The 21,464-nt window shown below is 43.5% G+C and overlaps 1 protein-coding gene across 4 annotated transcripts in view; it reads right to left on the minus strand.

The window, feature by feature from the left end:
- Positions 1-8,461: 8,461 nt before the first annotated feature.
- The window catches only part of LOC141055651 (farnesyl pyrophosphate synthase-like), a 51,769-nt gene continuing 38,766 nt past the window's right edge, over positions 8,462-21,464 (minus strand). For all 4 annotated transcript variants that reach the window (XM_073552316.1, XM_073552315.1, XM_073552314.1 and 1 more), the window contains exons 6-10: positions 11,807-11,895; positions 11,654-11,726; positions 11,505-11,582; positions 11,300-11,434; positions 8,462-9,482 (exon numbers count right to left, since the gene is read on the minus strand). In XM_073552316.1, the coding sequence (XP_073408417.1) occupies positions 9,282-9,482; positions 11,300-11,434; positions 11,505-11,582; positions 11,654-11,726; positions 11,807-11,895 (576 nt within the window). In that variant the 3' untranslated portion in view covers positions 8,462-9,281. The remainder of the gene's footprint in view (positions 9,483-11,299; positions 11,435-11,504; positions 11,583-11,653; positions 11,727-11,806; positions 11,896-21,464) is intronic.

Here is a 21,464-nt window from a genome sequence, read left to right on the forward strand (position 1 = left end):
TCTCTGTAGTTCATCCAGAGTGATCATGGGCCTCTTGGCTGCATCTCTGATCAGTCTTCTCCTTGTTTGAGATGAAAGTTTAGAGGCACGGCCGGGTCTTGGTAGATTTCCAGTGGTATGATACTCCTTTCATTTCAATATGATCACTTGCACAGTGCTCCTTGGGATGTTTAAAGTTTTGGAAATCATTTTGTATCCAAATCCGGCTTTAAACTTCTCCACAACAGTATCACGGACCTGCCTGTTGTATTCCTTGGTCTTCATGATGCTCTCTGTGCGTCAAACAGAACCCTGAGACTATCACAGAGCAGGTGCAGTTATACGGAGACTTGATTACACACAGGTGGATTATATTTATCATCATTAGTCATTTAGGACAATATTGGATCATTCAGAGATCCACAATGAACTTCTGGAGTGAGTTTGCTGCACTGAAAGTAAAGGGGCCGAATAATATTGCACGCCCCACTTTTCAGTTTTTGAATTTCCACAAAATTTTAAATAACCAATAAATTTTGTTCATCTTCGCAATTGTGTCCCACTTGTTGATTCTTCACCAAAAATTTACATTTGGTATCTTTATGTTTGAAGCATGATATGCGGGAAAAGGTTGAAAAGTTCCAGGGGGCTGAATACTTTTGCAAGGCACTGTATGTGTGATCGGAGGCAATAGTGACGACTTCTGGGCTCAGTAAATATGACCAGTGGCAGTAATGACGACATCTAGGCTCAGTATATTTGATCGGGCTTCTGGGCTCAGTATATGTGATCGGTGGCACTAGTGACAACTTTTGGGCACAGTTTATGTGATTGTTAGCACTAGTGACAAATTTTGGGCTCAGTATATGTAATTGGTGGCATTAGTGATGACTTCTGGTCTCAATATATGTGATCAGTGTTATGTGATCGTTGGATCTATTGACAACTTCTGGGTTCAGTATATGTAATTGGTGGCTCTAGAGATGACTTCTGGGCTCAGTATATGTGATCGGTGGAACTACTGATGACTTCTACACTCAGTATATATGATCGGTGGCACTAGTGACGACTTCTGGGATCAGGATATGTGATCGGTGGCACTACTGACAACTTTTGGGCAGTTTGTGATCGGAGGTACTAGTGACGAATTTTGGGCTCAGAAAATGTGATTGGTGGCAATGTTGACTACTTCTCGTCTTAGTAAATGTGATCCCTACCCATAGTGATGACTTCTGGTCTCAAAATATGTGACAGTGCCACTAGTCATGACTTTTAGGCACAGTGTATGTGATCAGAAGCACTATTGTTGACTTGAGTACAGTTTATGTGATTTTTGGATCTAGTGACAACTTTTGGGCTCAGTATATGTGATCGGTGTCAGTAGTGACAACTTCTGGGCTCAGTATATGTTATCTATGGCTCTAGTGATGACTTCTGTGCTCAGTATATGTGATCAGTGGCATTAGTGATGACTTTTGGGCTCAGTATATGTGATCGGTGGCACTAGTGATGACTTCTACACTCGGTATATACAGTTGTAGCCAAAAGTATTGACACCCCTGCAATTCTGTCAGATAATACTCAGTTTCTTCCTGAAAATGATTGCAAACACAAATTCTTTGGTATTATTACCTTCATTTAATTTGTCTTAAATGAAAAAACACAAAAAGAATTGTCCTAAAGTCAAATTGGATATAATTTCACACCAAACATAAAAAAGAGGGTGGACAAAAGTATTGGCACTGTTCGAAAAATCATGTGATGCTTTTCTAATTTGTGCAATTAACAGCACCTGTAACTTACCTGTGGCATCTAACAGGTGTTGGCAATAACTAAATCACATTTGCAGCCAGTTGACATGGATTAAAGTTGATTCAACCTCTGTCCTGTGTCCTTGTGTGTACCACATTGAGCATGGAGAAAAGAAAGAAGACCAAAGAACTGTCTGAGGACTTGAGAAACCAAATTGTGAGGAAGCATGAGCAATCTCAAGGCTACAAGTCCATCTCCAAAGACCTGAATGTTCCTGTGTCTACCGTGCGCAGTGTCATCAAGAAGTTTAAAGCCCATGGCACTGTGGCTAATCTCCCTAGATGTGGACGGAAAAGAAAAATTGACAATAGATTTCAACGCAAGATTGTGCGGATGTTGGATAAAGAACCTCGACTAACATCCAAACAAGTTCAAGCTGCCCTGCTGTCCGAGGGTACAACAGTGTCAACCCGTACTATCCGTCGGCGTCTGAATGAAAAGGGACTGTATGGTAGGAGACCCAGGAAGACCCCACTTCTTACCCCGAGACATAAAAGAGCCAGGCTGGAGTTTGTCAAAACTTACCTAAAAAAGCCTAAAACGTTTTGGAAGAATGTTCTCTGGTCAGATGAGACCAAACTAGAGCTTTTTGGGCAAAGGCATCAACATGGAGTTTACAGGAGAAAAAAAAGAGGCATTCAAAGAAAAGAACACGGTCCCTATAGTCAAACATGGCGGAGGTTCCCTGATGTTTTGGGGTTGCTTTGCTGCCTCTGGCACTGGACTGATTGACCGTGTGTATGGCATTATGAAGTCAGAAGACTACCAACAAATTTTGCAGCATAATGTAAGGCCCAGTGTGAGAAAGCTGGGTCTCCCTCAGAGGTCATGGGTCTTCCAGCAGGACAATGACCCAAAACACACTTCAAAAAGCACTAGAAAATGGTTTGAGAGAAAGCACTGGAGACTTCTAAGGTGGCCAGCAATGGCTGAGGGTGCCAATATTTTTGTCTGGCCCATTTTTGGAGTTTTGTGTGAAATGATTAATGTTTTGCTTCATTCTCTTTTGTGTTTTTTCATTTAAGACAAATTAAATGAAGATAATAATACCAAAGAATTTGTGTTTGCAATCATTTTCAGGAAGAAACTGAGTATTATCTGACAGAATTGCAGGGGTGTCAATACTTTGGGCCACAACTGTATGATCGTTGGCACTAATGATGACTTTTGGGCTCAGTATTAGTGATCGGTGGCACTAGGGACAACTTTTGGGCTCTATACAGTCATGGCCAAAAGTTTAGAGAATGACACAAATATTAATTTTTACAAAGTCTACTGCTTCATTTTTTCTAATGGCAATTTGCATATACTCCAGAATGTTATAAAGAGTGATCAGCTTAACAGCAATTACTTGCAAAGTCAATATTTGCCTAGAAAATTAACTTTATCCCCCAAAACACATTTCAGCATCATTGCAGCCCTGCCTTAAAAGGACCAGCTAACATCGTTTCAGTGATTGCTCCATTAACACAGGTGTGGGTGTTGATGAGGACAGGGCTGGAGATCAATCTGTCATGATTAAGTAAGAATGACACCACTGGACACTTTAAAAGGAGGCTGGTGCTTGGCATCAGTTTCTCTTCTGTTAACCATGGTTATCTCTAAAGAAACACTAAACAAAAGAAGAAGAAAGACTCTGCATATATGTGGGATCACCACGCATGAAACAATTATATGAAAATATAAATTTTTATTGATTGCACAAAAGCAGCAAAAAACACCACACATTAAAAACAATTAAAAACAGACTAATCAGCATGTACACCGCTGGCTGCAGAATATAATGGCACTAAATATGGATCAATCAAGCTATTAATGAAGCTCCATGTAATACAGACAATACAGTGGGAGCAATAGAAATGGTCACCTGCCTGTTTGCAATGCGTTTGCGTGGGTCTCTTTAATAAGTTTTTGACTCATAGTTACAAATATACAACGTTAGTACGGGCTGTATTAAGTCCATGAGAATTAACCTCTATCAAGCGCCGCCCTTTCTGTCGCATTAATATGTATATATTAAACCGTCCTTTATCATTCTTAGCCATCGTTTTCCGCAACTTAGCGGATACTATGACAGCGCTTATATTCTAACTAGATTATGGCCCGATGCTATCGCATCGGGAGGATGCGATAGCATCACACCTCTTGCCATGTTAACCCTCAACACACACACACTCCTCAACACACACTCCTCTCACCATCTCCACTCACTCTTTCACTCCACCTACGACCCCTTCTCTCACTCCGTCTCTCATACTCACGCCGTCATCGCCGCTGCTCCACGATCCCCGACATCTTCTTCCGCCGGCGCCATCCTGGATCCAGACGTTGTCCACGCCGGCGACATGTTCTTGCGGCGACGCCATCTTGAGTATCGTGAAATCCCGCGATAGTCTAGATGGCGTCGCCGGAAGAACATGTCGCCGGCGTGGACGACGTCGGGATCCAAAATGGCGTCGGCGAAATCTTGCGAGTTTTTGCCGACGCCATTTTGGATCCAGACGTTGTCCTCGCCGGCGACATGTTCTTGCCGATCCAAAATGGCATCGCCGCAAGAACATGTCGCCGGCGTGGAGGACGTCTGGATCCAGGATGGCGCCGGCGGAAGATGTTGGGGATCGTGAATCAGCGGCGATGACGGCGTGAGTATGAGAGACGGAGTGAGAGAAAGGGTCGTATGTGGAGTGAAAGAGTGAGTGGACGTGAGTGGAGATGGTGAAAGGTGAGTGGAGTGTGTGTGTTGAGGGTTAACATGGAAAGAGGTGTGCAGTGACGTCAGCGGTTACAACTGGACGGAAGTTGTTACAACCGGAAGTTGCTTAGGTCATTTATTATTATAGATTATATGTGTCTAACCTTTACTGCTTTAGGCATATGTCCAGCCGAATTGTGCCTATATGTGATGTATGGTCCCTATGAGATATTGGTTTACCGCCTTGTATGACGTGCCAGCACTCGTTTTTATCGCTATGGTTACCTCAGGGCCTAATTGGGCATGTGTGAGATTTGTAAATCTCACGAGACTTTGACTTGCAACGGACGCCTGTGATAATGTTGACAAATTGCACTATGGTTACCTACCTGATTGCAGTGCGCCTGCGCGGGACTTTATAATAAGATGCTGATCCATAGTTTTAAATACACAACGTATGCACGGGCTGCTTTAAGTCCATGAGACTCAATCTCTATCAAACGCCGCCCTTTTGTCACATTAATATGTGTGTATTAGCCATTGTTTTCTGCAACATAGCGGAGACTATGACAGTGCTCACACTTTTGTCTAGCCTCTATTGCTTTAGTCATATGTTCAGCCGAATTGTGCCTACATGTGATGTATGGGCCCTATGATATCTTGGTTTACCGCCGTGTATGATGTGTTAGTACTTGGTTGTATTGCTATGGTTACCTTAGGGCGTACTTGCGCATGTGTGAAATCTGTAAATCTCGCGAGACCTTGACTTAAAATAAACGCCGCTTTGCATTTTGTGATGGCGCTTATAAATAGCGCTATGGCTACCTGCCTGATTGTAGTGCGCATGCGCGTGACATCTAACTCTCACGAGATCTCGACTTATACTTCAATGTTTGTTTGTTATGCTGTGACGGCGCCTGCGCAGTATACTTGAAACTCATGACGCCATATCCGCCTACCTGCGCGTCTGCACGCCTCTAGCTGCCACCTGGCAAAGATTTATCAGTGATTATTTTGACTTAAATAGCTGCTCTACTAAGCAACATTAGCACTCACCTGGAGAAAGACACCTGTGGTGTCGGAACGCGTGGGTCACTGTACCCCGCTGTGGCTGCTGGCTTTTCACACAGACATTGGGGCGACTTTGACTGGACTCTTTGATTGTTCTGCTCCTGGGTGATGTATTGCACTCCAGTTTGGGGTCTGGAACTATTGCACTTTATGAGCTCTTCCATTTTTTGAGCTTTAGTTGCTTTGTTAAATAAGTGATTTCACTCCATGAGGAGCTCCATTTGTTACCCAGGTTTCTCTGTACCTCTTTCCATCAGGTATTTACCAAACACTGCTGGGTTCTTATCAGGGATTATCGATTGGTTTTCCTTGCCGTTTGTTATACATTTAGCACATTATATTACTACAGGGTTATAATAATTTGTCCAGTCATTTTTTGATTATCTCTTTCTATTGCTCCCACTGTATTGTCTGTATTACATGGAGCTTCATTAATAGCTTGATTGATCCATATTTAGTGCCATTATATTCTGCAGCCAGCGGTGTACATGCTGATTAGTCTGTTTTTAATTTTTAATGTGTGGTGTTTTTTGCTGCTTTTGTGCAATCAATAAAAATTTATATTTTCATATAATTGTTTCATGCGTGGTGATCCCACATATATGCAGAGTCTTTCTTCTCCTTTTGTTTATTGATCTAATTTACGTGCATGTGGTGATCCCTGCATTAGTATACTGTTCAGGTATAGCTGGATGGTGCCCACTCATTTGTATTTATTCTCTAAACACGTGCAGTCATCATTGCACTGCACAAAAATGGCCTAACAGGGAAGAGTATCGCAGCTAGAAAGATTGCACCTCAGTCAACAATCTATCGCATCATCAAGAACTTCAAGGAGAGATGTTCCCTTGTTGCCAAAAAGGCTCCAGGGCGCCCAAGAAAGACCAGCAAGCGCCAGGATCGTCTCTTAAAAGTGTTTCAGCTGCGGGATCGGGCTACCAGCAGTGCAGAGCTTGCTCAGGAATGGCAGCAGGCAGGTGTGAGTGCATCTGCACGCACTGTGAGGCGGAGACTCTTGGAGCAAGGCCTGGTCTCAAGGAGGGCAGCAAAGAAGCCACTTCTCTCCAGAAAAAACATCATGGACAGACTGATATTCTGCAAGAGGTACAGGGAGTGGACTGCTGAGGACTGGGGTAAAGTCATTTTCTCTGATGAATCCCCTTTTCGATTGTTTGGGACATCTGGAAAACGGCTTATTCGGAGAAGACCAGGTGAGCGCTACCACCAGTCTTGTCTCATGCCAACTGTCAAGCATCCTGAAACCATTCATGTGTGGGGTTGCTTCTCAGCCAAGGGAATGGGCTCTCTCTCAGTCTTGCCTAAAAACACAGCCATGAATAAAGAATGGTACCAGAATGTCCTCCAAGAGCAACTTCTCCCAACCGTCCAAGAGCAGTTTGGCGATCAACAATGCCTTTTTCAACATGATGGAGCACCTTGCCATAAAGCAAAGGTGATAACTAAATGGCTCAGGGAACAAAACAGAGATTTTGAAACCATGGCCTGAAAACTCCCCAGATCTTAATCCCATTGAGAACTTGTGGTCAATCAAGAGACGGGTGGACAAACAAAAACCTTCAAATTCAGACAAAATAAAAGCATTGATTTTGCAAGAATGGACTGCTATCAGTCAGGATTTGATCCAGAAGTTGATTGAGAGCATGCCAGGGAGAATTGCTGAGGTCCTGAAGAAGAAGGGTCAACACTGCAAATATTGACTTGCTGCATTAACTCATTCTAACTGTCAATATAACCTTTTGTTACTCATAATATGATTGCAATTATATTTCTGTATGTGATAAAAACATCTGACAAACACACATAAAAACCAGAGGGCAGCAGATCATGTGCAAATATAATATTTGTGTCATTCTCAAAACTTTTGGCCATGACTGTATATGTGATCGGTGGCACTAGTGATGACTCCTGGTCTCAGTGTATGTGATCAATGGCACTAGTGACGACTCTTGGGCTCAGTATGTGATTGGTATCATTAGTTTCAACTTCTGGTCTCAGTATATGTGATCCGTGGCACTGCTGATGACTTCTGGGCTCAGTATATGTGATCGATGGCAATGTTGACTACTTCTAGTCGCAGTAAATGTGATCGCTACCCCTAAAAACCTTGTCATGTGTCAATGTTGACATCCGTGTGTGGCCAAAGTGAACATGTGTTTATATGCTACATGTATACCAACTCAGACTAAGCTCAATGTTTTGTTTTTTTCTTTATATTTTTGCATTCTGTGAAAGCCGGGGTGTGGCCTCCCTCTCCTGAGCTGGAAATTGTATTTAAAGGCTTCCCCTGACTGGTGTCCACTAATTGGGACCCGGTCCTTTTGTTTGCCCCTATTCACACACTGACGTCAACTTTGACACATAAGGTTTTTAATATTAGACAGTGTAGGACCGCCCCGACCACAGAGTCACCTTGTCGATGGTGGGACGGCTTTTATGCTATATGTGATCAAATACAGGATTACTAAGAACTCGGGATTTAAATGCACTTTTGCTTTTTATTTATTTAAAAACAGCAGGGTTTCTCATTTTGTCTTTTGTAGGTTTTGTGTGCTTTATGGCCAATGTGAACATAATTTATACACTGCATGTATACCAACACAAACCAAGCTCAATTTTTTTGTTTTTTCTTTGTATTTTTGCATTCTGTGCAAGCCAGGGTGTGGCCTCCCTCTGAGCTGGAAATTGTATTTAAAGGCTTCCCCTGACTGGTGTCCACTGATTGGGACCCGGTCCTTTTGTCTGCCCTTATTCATACATTGACGTCAACTTTTACACATAAGGTTTTTAATATTAGACAGTGTAGGACCGCCCCGACCACAGAGTCACCTTGTCGATGGTGGGACGGCTTTTATGCTATATTTGATCAAATACAGTATTACTAAGAACTCGGGATTTAAATGCACTTTTGCTTTTTATTTAATTACAGCAGGGTTTTTCTCATTTTGTCTTTTGTATGCTCAGTATATGTGGTAGATGGCACTAGGACGACTTTTGGTCACAGTATATGTGATCGGTGGCACTAGTGACTACTTCTAGGCTCAGTATATGTGGCACTGGTGAAGACTTCCGGTCTCAGTATATTTGAGTGGTGGCACTAGTGACGATTCTTGGGCTCAATATATGTTATCGACTTTAGTGACGACTTCTGGGCTCTGGTTTCGTAATCAGTGGCTCTAGTGACTTCTGGTCTCAGTATGTGATCAGTGGCACTAGTGACGACTTCTGGGCAGTTTACATGACCAGCGGAACTACTGATGATTTTTGGGCTCAGTATGTTATCGGTGGCACTAGCTGCAAATTTTGTGCTCCGTACATGTGTTTGGTGGGGCTAGTGACAACTTCTGAGCTCAGTATGTGTGATCGGTGGCATAGGCTCTTAGCCCCAGTGCGTGTTGTTGAACGTTGCAGAAGACATGGCCTCATACTTCTTGTAGACAACCTATGTTTTTTTTATTTCCACATTCACATCTAACCCAGCAGGAGTCGCAGCTATAACCATTTACAGATGTGGTCTTCAGTGTTGTGGGTTCTCAGAACGGAGAGGAGTTCCAAACCTCCCAGAATAGCAAGGTGTAACACTGATACAGAAACATGCCGCAGGCACAGCCCCTCTCCCCCGCTGTCAGCCATGGCAGAGGGCATTATTCAGGACCTGCTGGAGAAGCCCCTCTGGATGGGGGGGGCGGGTTATATACAGTTTATGCCTTCACTTCTGCCTTTTGTAGATTTTACGTGCCAGCCCCAGGAAAATCTCTTTGGACAGACCATTGGCATGCTGAGAGATGAGGGTCTGCAGTCTCTGGTAACTGTCCTCCTCGTACTGTGTGTAGACCCCTGAGAGATCCAGCTCCTCATACAACTGCTTCACCCGCTGCACCTTCTCTGTGTCATCCTGTCCATAGTTCTCCTGGTAACAAAAGCAAGGGTTAAAGGGGTTGTCCGGGCTTTTCACATAATTCTGAAGCCCAGATGTGTACTGAGATTATGACAATAAGTAATTTACTTTCGGTCACTAGTTTTCAGAATATCTAGAAAACCGTGCACAGAACGTCCAAGGGGGGGTGTTATGGCATTGAAATGAGAACTAGTCGTAACCTCCTACTCTAAACATGCCCTCTATAGCAACAACCCCACCCTCCATAGCTACAGGCCCTCCCTGTCCACATGAAGAAGCCCTCATCACACAGTAACAAATCCTCCCCCCTCTAGCAGCCTCACTGCAGAGAGCAGAACCACCCAGCTGCTCCTCCCCCAGACACACGCTGAACAGTTATCTATGGAAAGTGAAACTAGTGAGGAGGAAAAATCATCCTGTGTTCTGGGCCACACCATGATTACAATACATAACTCATTATCAGTAATTCCTTCCCTCACTGTCCCAGGCTGCTGGCAGCAGTGAGAACATGATGGCCAGTGATGGGGGTCTGCAGCTTCTAATCGGCACAGGGGTTGGCAGTCACTGATGTAATCTGTTGTGTGACAAAGCCTCTGCTGTGTGAATGAGACAGCTCTGTGTCACTGATGTCTTCACACAGCAGCAGATTTGGTGCAGTGTATGTGCGAAGCTCCACCAAACTCCCAGCAAGCTCCAGTGACCAGCACCACCCACTGCCCACTCATTGGCTGGCAGTAAACTGCACCAGCACGCATCTTTATCATTCCAGCATTGGAAAGATCACAGCAGTGATCCTGTATTTGTGGAAGCAGCACAATACATACATACACCCCCCAACACTTCACACTGTTACAGCTGCTGATGGGAGCAGCCTGTCCAATCAGCAGCTGTAACAGTGTGAAGTGTTGGGGGTGTATGTATTGTGCTGCTGTCACAAATACAGGATCACTGCTGTGATCTTTCCAATGCTGGAATGATGATAGAGATGAGTGCTGGTGCAGTTTACTGCCAGCCAATGAGTGGGCAGTGGGTGATGTTGGTCACTGGAGCTTGGCACATACACTGCACCAAATCTGCTGCTGTGTGAAGACATCAGTGACACAGAGCTGTCTCATTCACACAGCAGAGGCTTTGTCACACAACAGATTACATCAGTGACTGCCATCCCCTGTGCAGATTAGAAGCTGCAGACCCCCATCACTGGCCATCATGTTCTCACTGCTGCCAGCAGCCTGGGACAGTGAGGGAAGGAATTACTGATAATGAGTTATGTATTGTAATCATGGCATGGCCCAGAATACAGGATGATTTTCCCTCCTCACTAGTTTCACTTTCCATAGATAACTGTTCAGTGTGTGTCTGGGGGAGGAGCAGCTCTCTGCGGTGAGGCTGCTAGAGGGGGGAGGATTTGTTACTGTGTGATGAGGGCTTCTTCATGTGGACAGGGAGGGCCTGTAGCTATGGAGGGTGGGGTTGTTGCTATAGAGGGCATGTTTGGAGTAGAGTAGGAGGTTACGACTAGTTCTCATTTCAATGCCATAACACCCCCCCCCCCCCTTTGGACGTTCTGGCCAGAATATCTAGAAAACCGTGCAAACTAGTGACAGAAAGTAAATTACTTATTGTCAAATTCTGCAGCCCAGATATGTACTGAGATTATGTGAAAAGCCCGGACAACCCCCTTTAATTCATGGGATGGGAGATGGCGTGAAGCCCACCAGGTCTGATAACGGGCGGGGTGTGATATAGTGTATGGCGGTGGAGGAGACGGCAGTTCTCTGGTGGGGTGTGATGTAGTGTATGGCTGGGTTGATTGCACCCCTCTTTACCTGGAGAACATCCCGCTGTTCAGGAGTCACTCGCTTCAGGGCTTCCACCACCAGCCAGCCACACTTGTTGTCCTGGATGTCGGTTCCAATCTTCCCCGTGATACTGGGGTCCCCGTAACAGTCCAGATAATCATCCTAGTAACACACAAGGACATTAATACCCGAAGATATTGGGGACACCGTACCCCACCATCACCCACCTCACCTGGATCTGGAAGAACTCGCCCATTTCCAGCAGGATAGTTTTGGCGTTCTGGTGATCGTCCTCGCTGTCTATCCCGGCCTGCGAGGAGAGAAGACAATTAACATCTGACTGCCACAACGGCCACCAGAGCAACAGTCCCTTATACTCACCATATACTTGGCGGCAGCCACCGGCAGATAGAAGGAATAGAAGGCAGTCTTATATTTCACTATGGACTTATATCTAATAGGGAGACGGGTGTGAGACGCTGAAGGGGAAAAAAACAAAACAAAACCAGGGCAAGAAACAGGGGCGTCACTTACCTACTCTCTGTGTAGCGATCCAAATCAACCTTCCCCGGCTGAGCTGTGATCAGGTCCAGCGCCTGCCCCAGTTCCGTCTGATAGGAGGTCTGCAAGTACAAGAGAGAATGTGACTGCCTGGTACAGCGTCCCCTCAAACAGTGGTATGTACCACCTGTCCAAGCTGCATCTGATAGGAGGTCTGAGAGCATGACCCCAGAAACAGCACCCCCCCTCCCCACACAGTGGTATGTACTGCCTGTCCCAGCTCCATCTGATAGTAGGTCTGTGAGCAGAAAGGCAAGCATGATTGCCAGACGCAAAGCCCACCCTCAGGTATGTACCGCCTGCCCCAGCTCCTTCTGATAGTTCTGTGAGTGGAACAGCAAGCGTGACTGCCAAGCAGAGCGCCCCTCACAGTGGTATGTACTGCCTGTCCCATCTCTGTCTTATAGGAGGTCTTCGGGCAGAAGAGCAAGGATAACTGCCAGGCACAGTGCCTCTGTTATGGACTGCCCTGGGTTGCAGTAGTGGTATTGCAACTACTAGGGGCAGCACCAGCAGGTTGTGTAGTCAGGGATAGCCAAGGAGTCGGTACACAGGAGCAGCAATGTAATCTTAGAATGAAGGAGCCGGTGAAAGGAAACTTGACTAGAGGCTTGTAGATATAAGTATTTGTGTTACCCTGGAACCGTCCAGCGAGATGAATAGCTTAGAGGGAAGAGATGCTGCCTGGTGCACAAGAGATGCTGGGTTTGAGTCCTGACAGTACTCTCCTCCTTCCAGGATGGCCTCTAGACTTGTCAGGTGCTGGTTTCTCTGGAGGTCTCTGATGAAAAGCTCTTGTAAGCCTGGGTGCCTGCACGTTGCCCTCCGGCTCCCATGAATTATCTTCTGGTCCGTAACCCCTTCATTGCACCAAATATTGTAGTCTTCCTCTAAATCTTCTAGAGTCCAGAATTTCAGCCACTATGGCCTTTTTCTGGTGGAGGAGGTGGTTGAGTTTTTCCTGAAAATGGGATTTCACTGAATGGTATGAGCAAGCATACATGGAATACAAGGTGAATTTTAAGGCTGCTAGGAAGATTTAAACGGAAAACTGGTTTATTTTGTGCAGAAATTTGAAAAAGGTCCTATGAATTTTCGACCCAATTTAGAAGATGGTATGTTAGTTATCAGATTTTTGGAAGAAAGCCAAACCTTGTCACCAACCTGAAGGGTAGGAGGAACTTTGCGATGTTTACCTGTTTCTTTATAATCTTCTTGGCTCTTTTGTAACATCTCAGTTCTGTTTGAGCTTTCTACAACTCTGTTAAGGTACGGTCACACTTATCGCTAGTCCGGATCGCTGGTGCATCGCTATGACGCAGTCAGGATCGCTGGTACATCGCTAAGTGGTCGCTAGTGAGCTGCCACACAGGCAGATCTCACCAGTGACATAGCAGGGGTCGGGGGTTGCTACTTACCTGTCAGACGAGGCGATCCTGATGTCCTCCCGCCCGCGTCCATGCGTCGCTCGTCTCCACAGCAGGAAGCCCCAGCAGGAAGCAGACGACGAGAAACGGTCCAGGACGTTCTCGCGCGATCAGCGATAACCAGCGGGGGAGCGGTCGGAGGTAAGTATCAGACATAACGATATCGCTAGCAATATCGCTATAACGTCACAAAAACCAGTGACGTTATAGCGATATCGCTTAGTGTGACAGGCCCTTTAGTCTGTTTGTAACAGCAGGAACCGAAGTATTAAATGCAAGATTAGGAATAAATACTGGATGCAAGCCATAGTTAGCAAAAAAAAAAAAAAATGGGCTTTGGGATGTACTTGGAGTTATTATAAGTAAATTCTGCTGTTGGGAAATAGCCCAGCCAGTCATCCTGTAGGTAAGAAATAAAATAGTGCAGGTATTATTCAAGCGTTTGGTTAGTTCTTTTAGTCTGGCCATTGGATTGTGAGTGGAAGGCAGTAGACAAAGTAACAATCACTCCTAAAGCTGTACACAAGTTTTTCCAAAATCTTGATGTAAACTGAACATCTCCATCACAAATGACATTGTCATTCTGCGGTTTGTTCACTGGTAGGAATCCCTTTAGTTGGAATAAAATGGGCCATCTTTGTGAGCTGATCCACCACAAAGGAGGTAGGTCCATGATAAAATCCATTGAGATTGATCCCCAAGGCCTGGATGGCACTGAAAGAGTTTGAAGGAGTCCTAGACGTGAGGATCGTGGTGTCTTGTTCCGTGCACGTTAAACAGGAGGAAACATTTTCTCACATCCTTTCTACGATTAGGCCACCAAAAAGAACAAAGCAGTAGATCTTGTGTTTTCATTACTCCAGGGTGACCTACAAATTTAGAATCACTCAAGTTTGAGGACTTCAAGTCGAGAAGAATCGGGGACATATATTGGTTAGTTCTGCATTCAAAACCCCTCCTTAAAAGAGCAAGGTATTTAGAGGGATAATTAAAGGAAAAAAAAGTCAGTTTGGCATCCATCTTTAATTTTCTTTAAAAATTCTTTGGAGTCCAGCATTCCCAAAAAATGTTTGGATGTAGAATGGTACAGTCAGTGTTAGGCCTCTCCTGAGGTCCAGGTTCAGTAAATATCCTAGACAGAGCATCAGCCTTGCAATTTCTTGAACTAGGCCAATAACAAATTTAAAAAAAAAATTAAACCTGGAGCAAAATAAGGCCCAACGTGCTGATTTTGCACACAACGTCTTAGCTGTATGGATGAATACTAAATTTTTGTGGACAGTAGGTAGTTACCGGATGACTGGCCACTTCTAAAGATCTACACCAGCAAGCTAGAAAAATACCAGAAATAAAACTAATCCACTTTATTCAAAATTAGGTTTAAAAAGGACTTAGTCCATGCATAAAAAATGTACATGTACAAAAAGACAAACACTTACAAGAAACCGCTCAATCTGACGCGGTAAGACCAAATTTTTAAACACCCTACCGGTATACCCTTGGTGTCTTTATCCAACTCTCCATAGACACCCTCTCAGAGTATCCGCTTCGTGTGAATTTGTTTTGAAAAAACACACTCTCATGGTGCCAAAAAAATGTATTTTACAGATCTATTGTCCTTTATGTGCCACTTCTGTGTAGCAACCATAGTCATCACTAACAATGATCTTAAACAAATATCATAATAACAGCCTTATATAAAATAATCACCTCTAATTAGAGAATGGCATAATAAATAGTCTGTAATAATATATAACCAAGGTGTAAATCAAGACATTCCTCTTTGCATCCTACAATTCACCACCTTTACAGATTTTTTATGTCATTTAGTATATCATGGAAAGATCTCACCCGAATCTTAACATTCATGGGTTCCTCCATGTGACGCTCCCTTCTCCCTACGCGTTTCACCAAACAGATCATCAGGGGAGTACTGAGTACAGCGTTATGCCTACATGAGAAAAATGCCATCACTGGGCTGTTCATTTATCTGCTTTTTATAGCATGCACTCTTTAGTGTGTTCCCGCCTCATAAAGATGGGCGGGTGTATGCCCATGACCATTTCCTGTTTGTATGTCACTATGGTGACAAGCCTGTTATTTTATATTCATTCACATCATCTACTCGCCTACTCTCATAGCATATTAATAGTATGCGACCACATATGCCTACGTTCAAAATACATGATTGTGCGCATTCTTTCCTTTATCGGGTTGCATAGTAACGCATTAGGATCAGCTTACTTCAGCGCATGCGCATTCTTCTTAATAACATCCAACCCTCTTTTTTACGTCACGGCGCCTATTTACCTCCTTCTATCAGCATCAGGAGAATTATCGCGCCTGCGCACTCCCAAACCTTAGCCGCTTCCCAGCGGGCTTAAACTTCTCAGTGCACGCTAGTCCCCTTATCGTGCCTGCGCACTCCATAAACACCCGCTTCTTTGCAGACTATTATTTGTTAATGCATGAAAGTTCCTCCTATCACAGGAACACATAATCGTGCGCATTCTTTTCCTTATCGGGTTGCCTAGCAACGCATTGTCGCCATCTTATTTTAGCACATGCGCATTCCTCACTACAACATTCAACCCACTTTTCTACGTCACGGCGCCTATTTACTTCCCTATATCAGCATCAGGGGAATTGTCGCGCCTGCGTACTCCCAAACCTTAGCCGCTTCTTTGCAGGCTCCAACTTCTTAGTGCACGCTAGTCCCCTTACCGCGCCTGCGCACTCCACAAACAACCGTTTCTTTGCAAACTATGATTTATAAATGTATAAAAATTCCTCCTATCACAGGATTATTTCATGAGAGCACCTATACCGCCATCAAAATGAATGGCACATAAATGCTTCACATTGTGGTCACCAATTGTAGGTAAATGCTCACTATCCAATCCTCAATTAAACCTATAGGCATAAATCTTACCCTTCTAAAGAAATGGGTTTCACAGTCATTTTGGCTGAGAACACTCCAACCAACAGGTCTCAATGAACAATTATCTTTCATGGCTTTTTTGTAAACTAATTAACCCATATACAATGAGATGGAGCCCCGGAGGACAAGCTCCATTGTGCCCCACGTAAAGCCAGATCCCTGTATAGGGGTTAAAGGGTAGTGTGGTTACTCAGGAGGGAATCCAAAAGGAGCTATACTTCTCTATTGGGTTATGTTCCCCCTTTTTTTTGCTTTTTTTTTTTTTTTTTTTTGTTTGTTTAAACACGGAGTTAATACCTTAGGAATTTAATGGAATAGGATCAAGAGAAGAGAAGAAGTATCTTTTGGATGTATCAAGTCTGAGCAAAATATTGTACATTGTCTTTAGTGATCGCTCGGGATAGTTGAGAGGATTTTTTAAGGGGATACTTAATGAAGTTTAATATCTTCAATATCCTGAAAGTCCTAAAACTGGATAGTAAATATTGAAATATGCCCAAAATGACTGTGAAACCCATTTCTTTAGAAGGGTAAGATTTATGCCTATAGGTTTAATTGAGGATTGGATAGTGAGCATTTACCTACAATTGGTGACCACAATGTGAAGCATTTATGTGCCATTCATTTTGATGGCGGTATAGGTGCTCTCATGAAATAATCCTGTGATAGGAGGAATTTTTATACATTTATAAATCATAGTTTGCAAAGAAACGGTTGTTTGTGGAGTGCGCAGGCGCGGTAAGGGGACTAGCGTGCACTAAGAAGTTGGAGCCTGCAAAGAAGCGGCTAAGGTTTGGGAGTACGCAGGCGCGACAATTCCCCTGATGCTGATATAGGGAAGTAAATAGGCGCCGTGACGTAGAAAAGTGGGTTGAATGTTGTAGTGAGGAATGCGCATGTGCTAAAATAAGATGGCGACAATGCGTTGCTAGGCAACCCGATAAGGAAAAGAATGCGCACGATTATGTGTTCCTGTGATAGGAGGAACTTTCATGCATTAACAAATAATAGTCTGCAAAGAAGCGGGTGTTTATGGAGTGCGCAGGCACGATAAGGGGACTAGCGTGCACTGAGAAGTTTAAGCCCGCTGGGAAGCGGCTAAGGTTTGGGAGTGCGCAGGCGCGATAATTCTCCTGATGCTGATAGAAGGAGGTAAATAGGCGCCGTGACGTAAAAAAGAGGGTTGGATGTTATTAAGAAGAATGCGCATGCGCTGAAGTAAGCTGATCCTAATGCGTTACTATGCAACCCGATAAAGGAAAGAATGCGCACAATCATGTATTTTGAACGTAGGCATATGTGGTCGCATACTATTAATATGCTATGAGAGTAGGCGAGTAGATGATGTGAATGAATATAAAATAACAGGCTTGTCACCATAGTGACATACAAACAGGAAATGGTCATGGGCATACACCCGCCCATCTTTATGAGGCGGGAACACACTAAAGAGTGCATGCTATAAAAAGCAGATAAATGAACAGCCCAGTGATGGCATTTTTCTCATGTAGGCATAACGCTGTACTCAGTACTCCCCTGATGATCTGTTTGGTGAAACGCGTAGGGAGAAGGGAGCGTCACATGGAGGAACCCATGAATGTTAAGATTCGGGTGAGATCTTTCCATGATATACTAAATGACATAAAAAATCTGTAAAGGTGGTGAATTGTAGGATGCAAAGAGGAATGTCTTGATTTACACCTTGGTTATATATTATTACAGACTATTTATTATGCCATTCTCTAATTAGAGGTGATTATTTTATATAAGGCTGTTATTATGATATTTGTTTAAGATCATTGTTAGTGATGACTATGGTTGCTACACAGAAGTGGCACATAAAGGACAATAGATCTGTAAAATACATTTTTTTGGCACCATGAGAGTGTGTTTTTTCAAAACAAATTCACACGAAGCGGATACTCTGAGAGGGTGTCTATGGAGAGTTGGATAAAGACACCAAGGGTATACCGGTAGGGTGTTTAAAAATTTGGTCTTACCGCGTCAGATTGAGCGGTTTCTTGTAAGTGTTTGTCTTTTTGTACATGTACATTTTTTATGCATGGACTAAGTCCTTTTTAAACCTAATTTTGAATAAAGTGGATTAGTTTTATTTCTGGTATTTTTCTAGCTTGCTGGTGTAGATAGAGTCTTCTAGCTAGAAGATCACTTGCTGTTAATCCACTTCTAAAGATGTCTCCATTCAGAGAAGGCAACTTTAACAGCTAAAAGTTCTTTATTTCCAATGTCCTAATTCTTTTCTACAGATGACACAGTATGAGAAAGAAATGCACATTGATGAAGCTGCATGCTGTTCTCTAACTTATTGTGATAAAATGGCTCCCACGGCAGAGTCTGAGGAGTCTACTTTGACAACAAATGGCAGTTCAGGGTTTGGATGGACTAGTAATGGTGCGCAAGTAAAGTGTCTTCAGTTTGTCGTAAACCACTTGTGCCTCTGCACACAAGAAAAACTAGCGTTTTGTTGTTTATGAGTGAAGTAACTGGTAAAATAGTTTTTGAAAAGTTTTTAATGAATATTCTGTAGAAATTTGCAAAATCTATAAAGCACTGAACATCTTATATTTTTTGGGGCAGGCCAGTCAACTACCCCTTTGATTTTACTGGGATCCATGCTCAGACGTTCTGGGGAGAGGATATATCTCAGAAATGGAGTTCTGTTTTGTTTGAGTTCACATTTTTCGATTTTGAAATAGGGTTGTCCTGTAGACGGTCCAGGACTAAATGCCCTTTTACATTTAGCGATGCACCAGCGATCCGACCCGGTCAGGATCGCTGGTGCATCGCTAAATGATCGCTAGTGAGCTGTCACACAGGCAGACCTCACAGCGATGCAGCAGCGACGCAGCGCACGATACTTACCATTCACACACAGCGATCCTGACGTCCTCCCGCCCGCCTCCACGCGTCGCTCATCGTCACAGCAGGAAGTCTCAGCAGGAAGCGCCCGACGAGAAATGGAGCCGGACATTCTCGCGCGATCAGCGATGGACAGCGGGGGAGCCGGTCGCTGGTAAGTATCACACATAGCGATATTGCTAGCAATATCGCTATAACGTCACAAAACCAGTGACGTTTTAGCGATATTGCTAGTGATATCGCTTAGTGTAAAACCCCCTTAACTGTCTGCAATGCTCCTCCAAGGAATCTGAAAATATAAGAATGTAATCAAGATTACAAAATTGAGCCGCGAAATCTTGGAAATCATTAATGTAGTGCTGAAAGGTGGCAGGGGCATTGCTAAGGCTGAAAGGCATAACCAGGTATTCAAAATGTCCATATCTAGTTCTAAAGGCAATTTTCCAATCATCTCCCAGGCGAATTCGTATGAGATTATAAGCCCTTCTTAGATAGAGTTTGGTAGAAATCGTGGCAGAACACAGTTTCTCCAGCAACTCAGGGATTATGAGGAGTGGGTAGCGATTCTTGATGATAATTTTATTGATTTCTCTATAATCAATACATGGCCGCATGGTTGAGTCCTTTTCTACAAAAAACAAGGGTTCTCCAGCTGGTGAAGAAGAAGGTTGAATAAAGCCGCTCTCTACATTTTCATCTAGGCATTCTTTTAGTACTTTCAATTCTCATAAAGATAGTAAATCTGCCCAAATGGAACTGATGCTCTGTGAAGCAATTCAATGGGACAGTCGTAAGGACAATGAGGAGGTAGTGGATCAGTTTTCTTCTTACTCCAGGCCTCAATGAACTGCTGATATTGAGGTGATAGTTTATAATTCTGATAAGAAATCTCAGATACTTGAATTTGTTTGAGAACAGAAACATTAGCATGGCAATTGTTCTTACAGTACTCAGAGGGAAAGGTAAAGGTCCTTGATGACCAGTTGATAGATGGGTTATGGATTGTAAACCAGGGAATTCCTAGAATAACTGGAAATTTTGGAGATGAAATAAGATGAAAACTAACCACTTCATGATGATTTGGTTCAATGCAGATTTCAACTTCAATTGTCTCGTGAGTAAGAGGTCCAGATGATAAAGGTGATCTATCCAGTTTCCATATCGATTGACATGAATTTAGTCCTACTTGCTATTTTAATATCAAGTGTAAATTGTAAGGCCATGAAAAAAAAGTCCATTCTGCTCCAGAATCTAACATGGCAGAGCATTGTATTTTGGGCTCACAATTATGACCTGTAAGGGAACGACAAAATGGGACAATGGCATGATAAAGGCCAAGAACAGATGAGATGGTCTGCAGAACTGGGTCTGGCCGTTCAAAAAGGTCTAAATGGTTTTCAGTCCTGGCGTTTGTGAAGGCTATGATCCTTTTATTAGGCAGTTAATGGCAAAATGTCCAGTGCCCCCACAATAGAGGTATACATTTTCTGAAACCCTCACTTTTTCCACTGCAGAGAGGTTTTAGGATTACATCAATTTGCATAGGTTCAGGCACAATTTCCATTTCCTGTTGGTGTTTTAATGCAGATTTAGTAAAGGAGTAGTTAGGCAGCGAGTGTTTGGAGTTGCCCCTTTCTTTTCTTTGTTGAATGAGGCTCTGATCAATTCGGATGCACAATTGAATAAAGTCCTCTAAATTATTAGGGGTCTCGACCCTTACAAGTCCATCTTTTATTAGCTCTGATAATCCTCGGAGAAACTGACTCCTCTGGGCAGCTAAATTCCATGTGGTATCTGCCACCCAGTGGCGGAATTCGGAGGTATATTCAGCTACAGAGCACCACCCTTGACGTAGGTTATGCAATTTGTTTTCAGCTGTAGTAGAACGACTTGGGTAATCAAACACTTGATCCATAGCAGTGACGAAAGAGACCAAGTGATTTAGGAGGTCAGAGTTGTTCTCCACATAAGGTGATACCCAGAAAACAGCCTCATCAGTCAGGAGATTAATGATGAACAGAACTTTTTTTCCTGTCACTGGTAAACGGAGAAGGTTGCATCTGGAAATAGATACGGCATTGTTTTAGGAATCCACCGTAATGATAACGATCCCCACTGAATTTTGTGGGCAGCGGCAAATCCAGAAGCTACCTCTGTAACTCAATTTGTTTTTGCTGACCCAACACCCGAGTATGCAATTCAGAATTTTGGGACCACATACCAAGAAAAACTTTCTGAAGTTCAGCAACTTGTTGGCTTTGTTGGGCTGCAACAAACTCCATTTGTGCACAATATTATTCTGTTATGGACCAACGCGAGTTGGAGTAGTGATATTGAAACCACTAGGGGCAGCATAGTTAGGGATAGCCAGGGGTTGGTACAC

This window comes from Dendrobates tinctorius, unplaced genomic scaffold (assembly GCF_039654945.1).
Source record: "Dendrobates tinctorius isolate UK_male_01 unplaced genomic scaffold, ASM3965494v1 ptg000189l, whole genome shotgun sequence".
NCBI classification, from domain to species: Eukaryota; Metazoa; Chordata; class Amphibia; order Anura; family Dendrobatidae; genus Dendrobates; species Dendrobates tinctorius.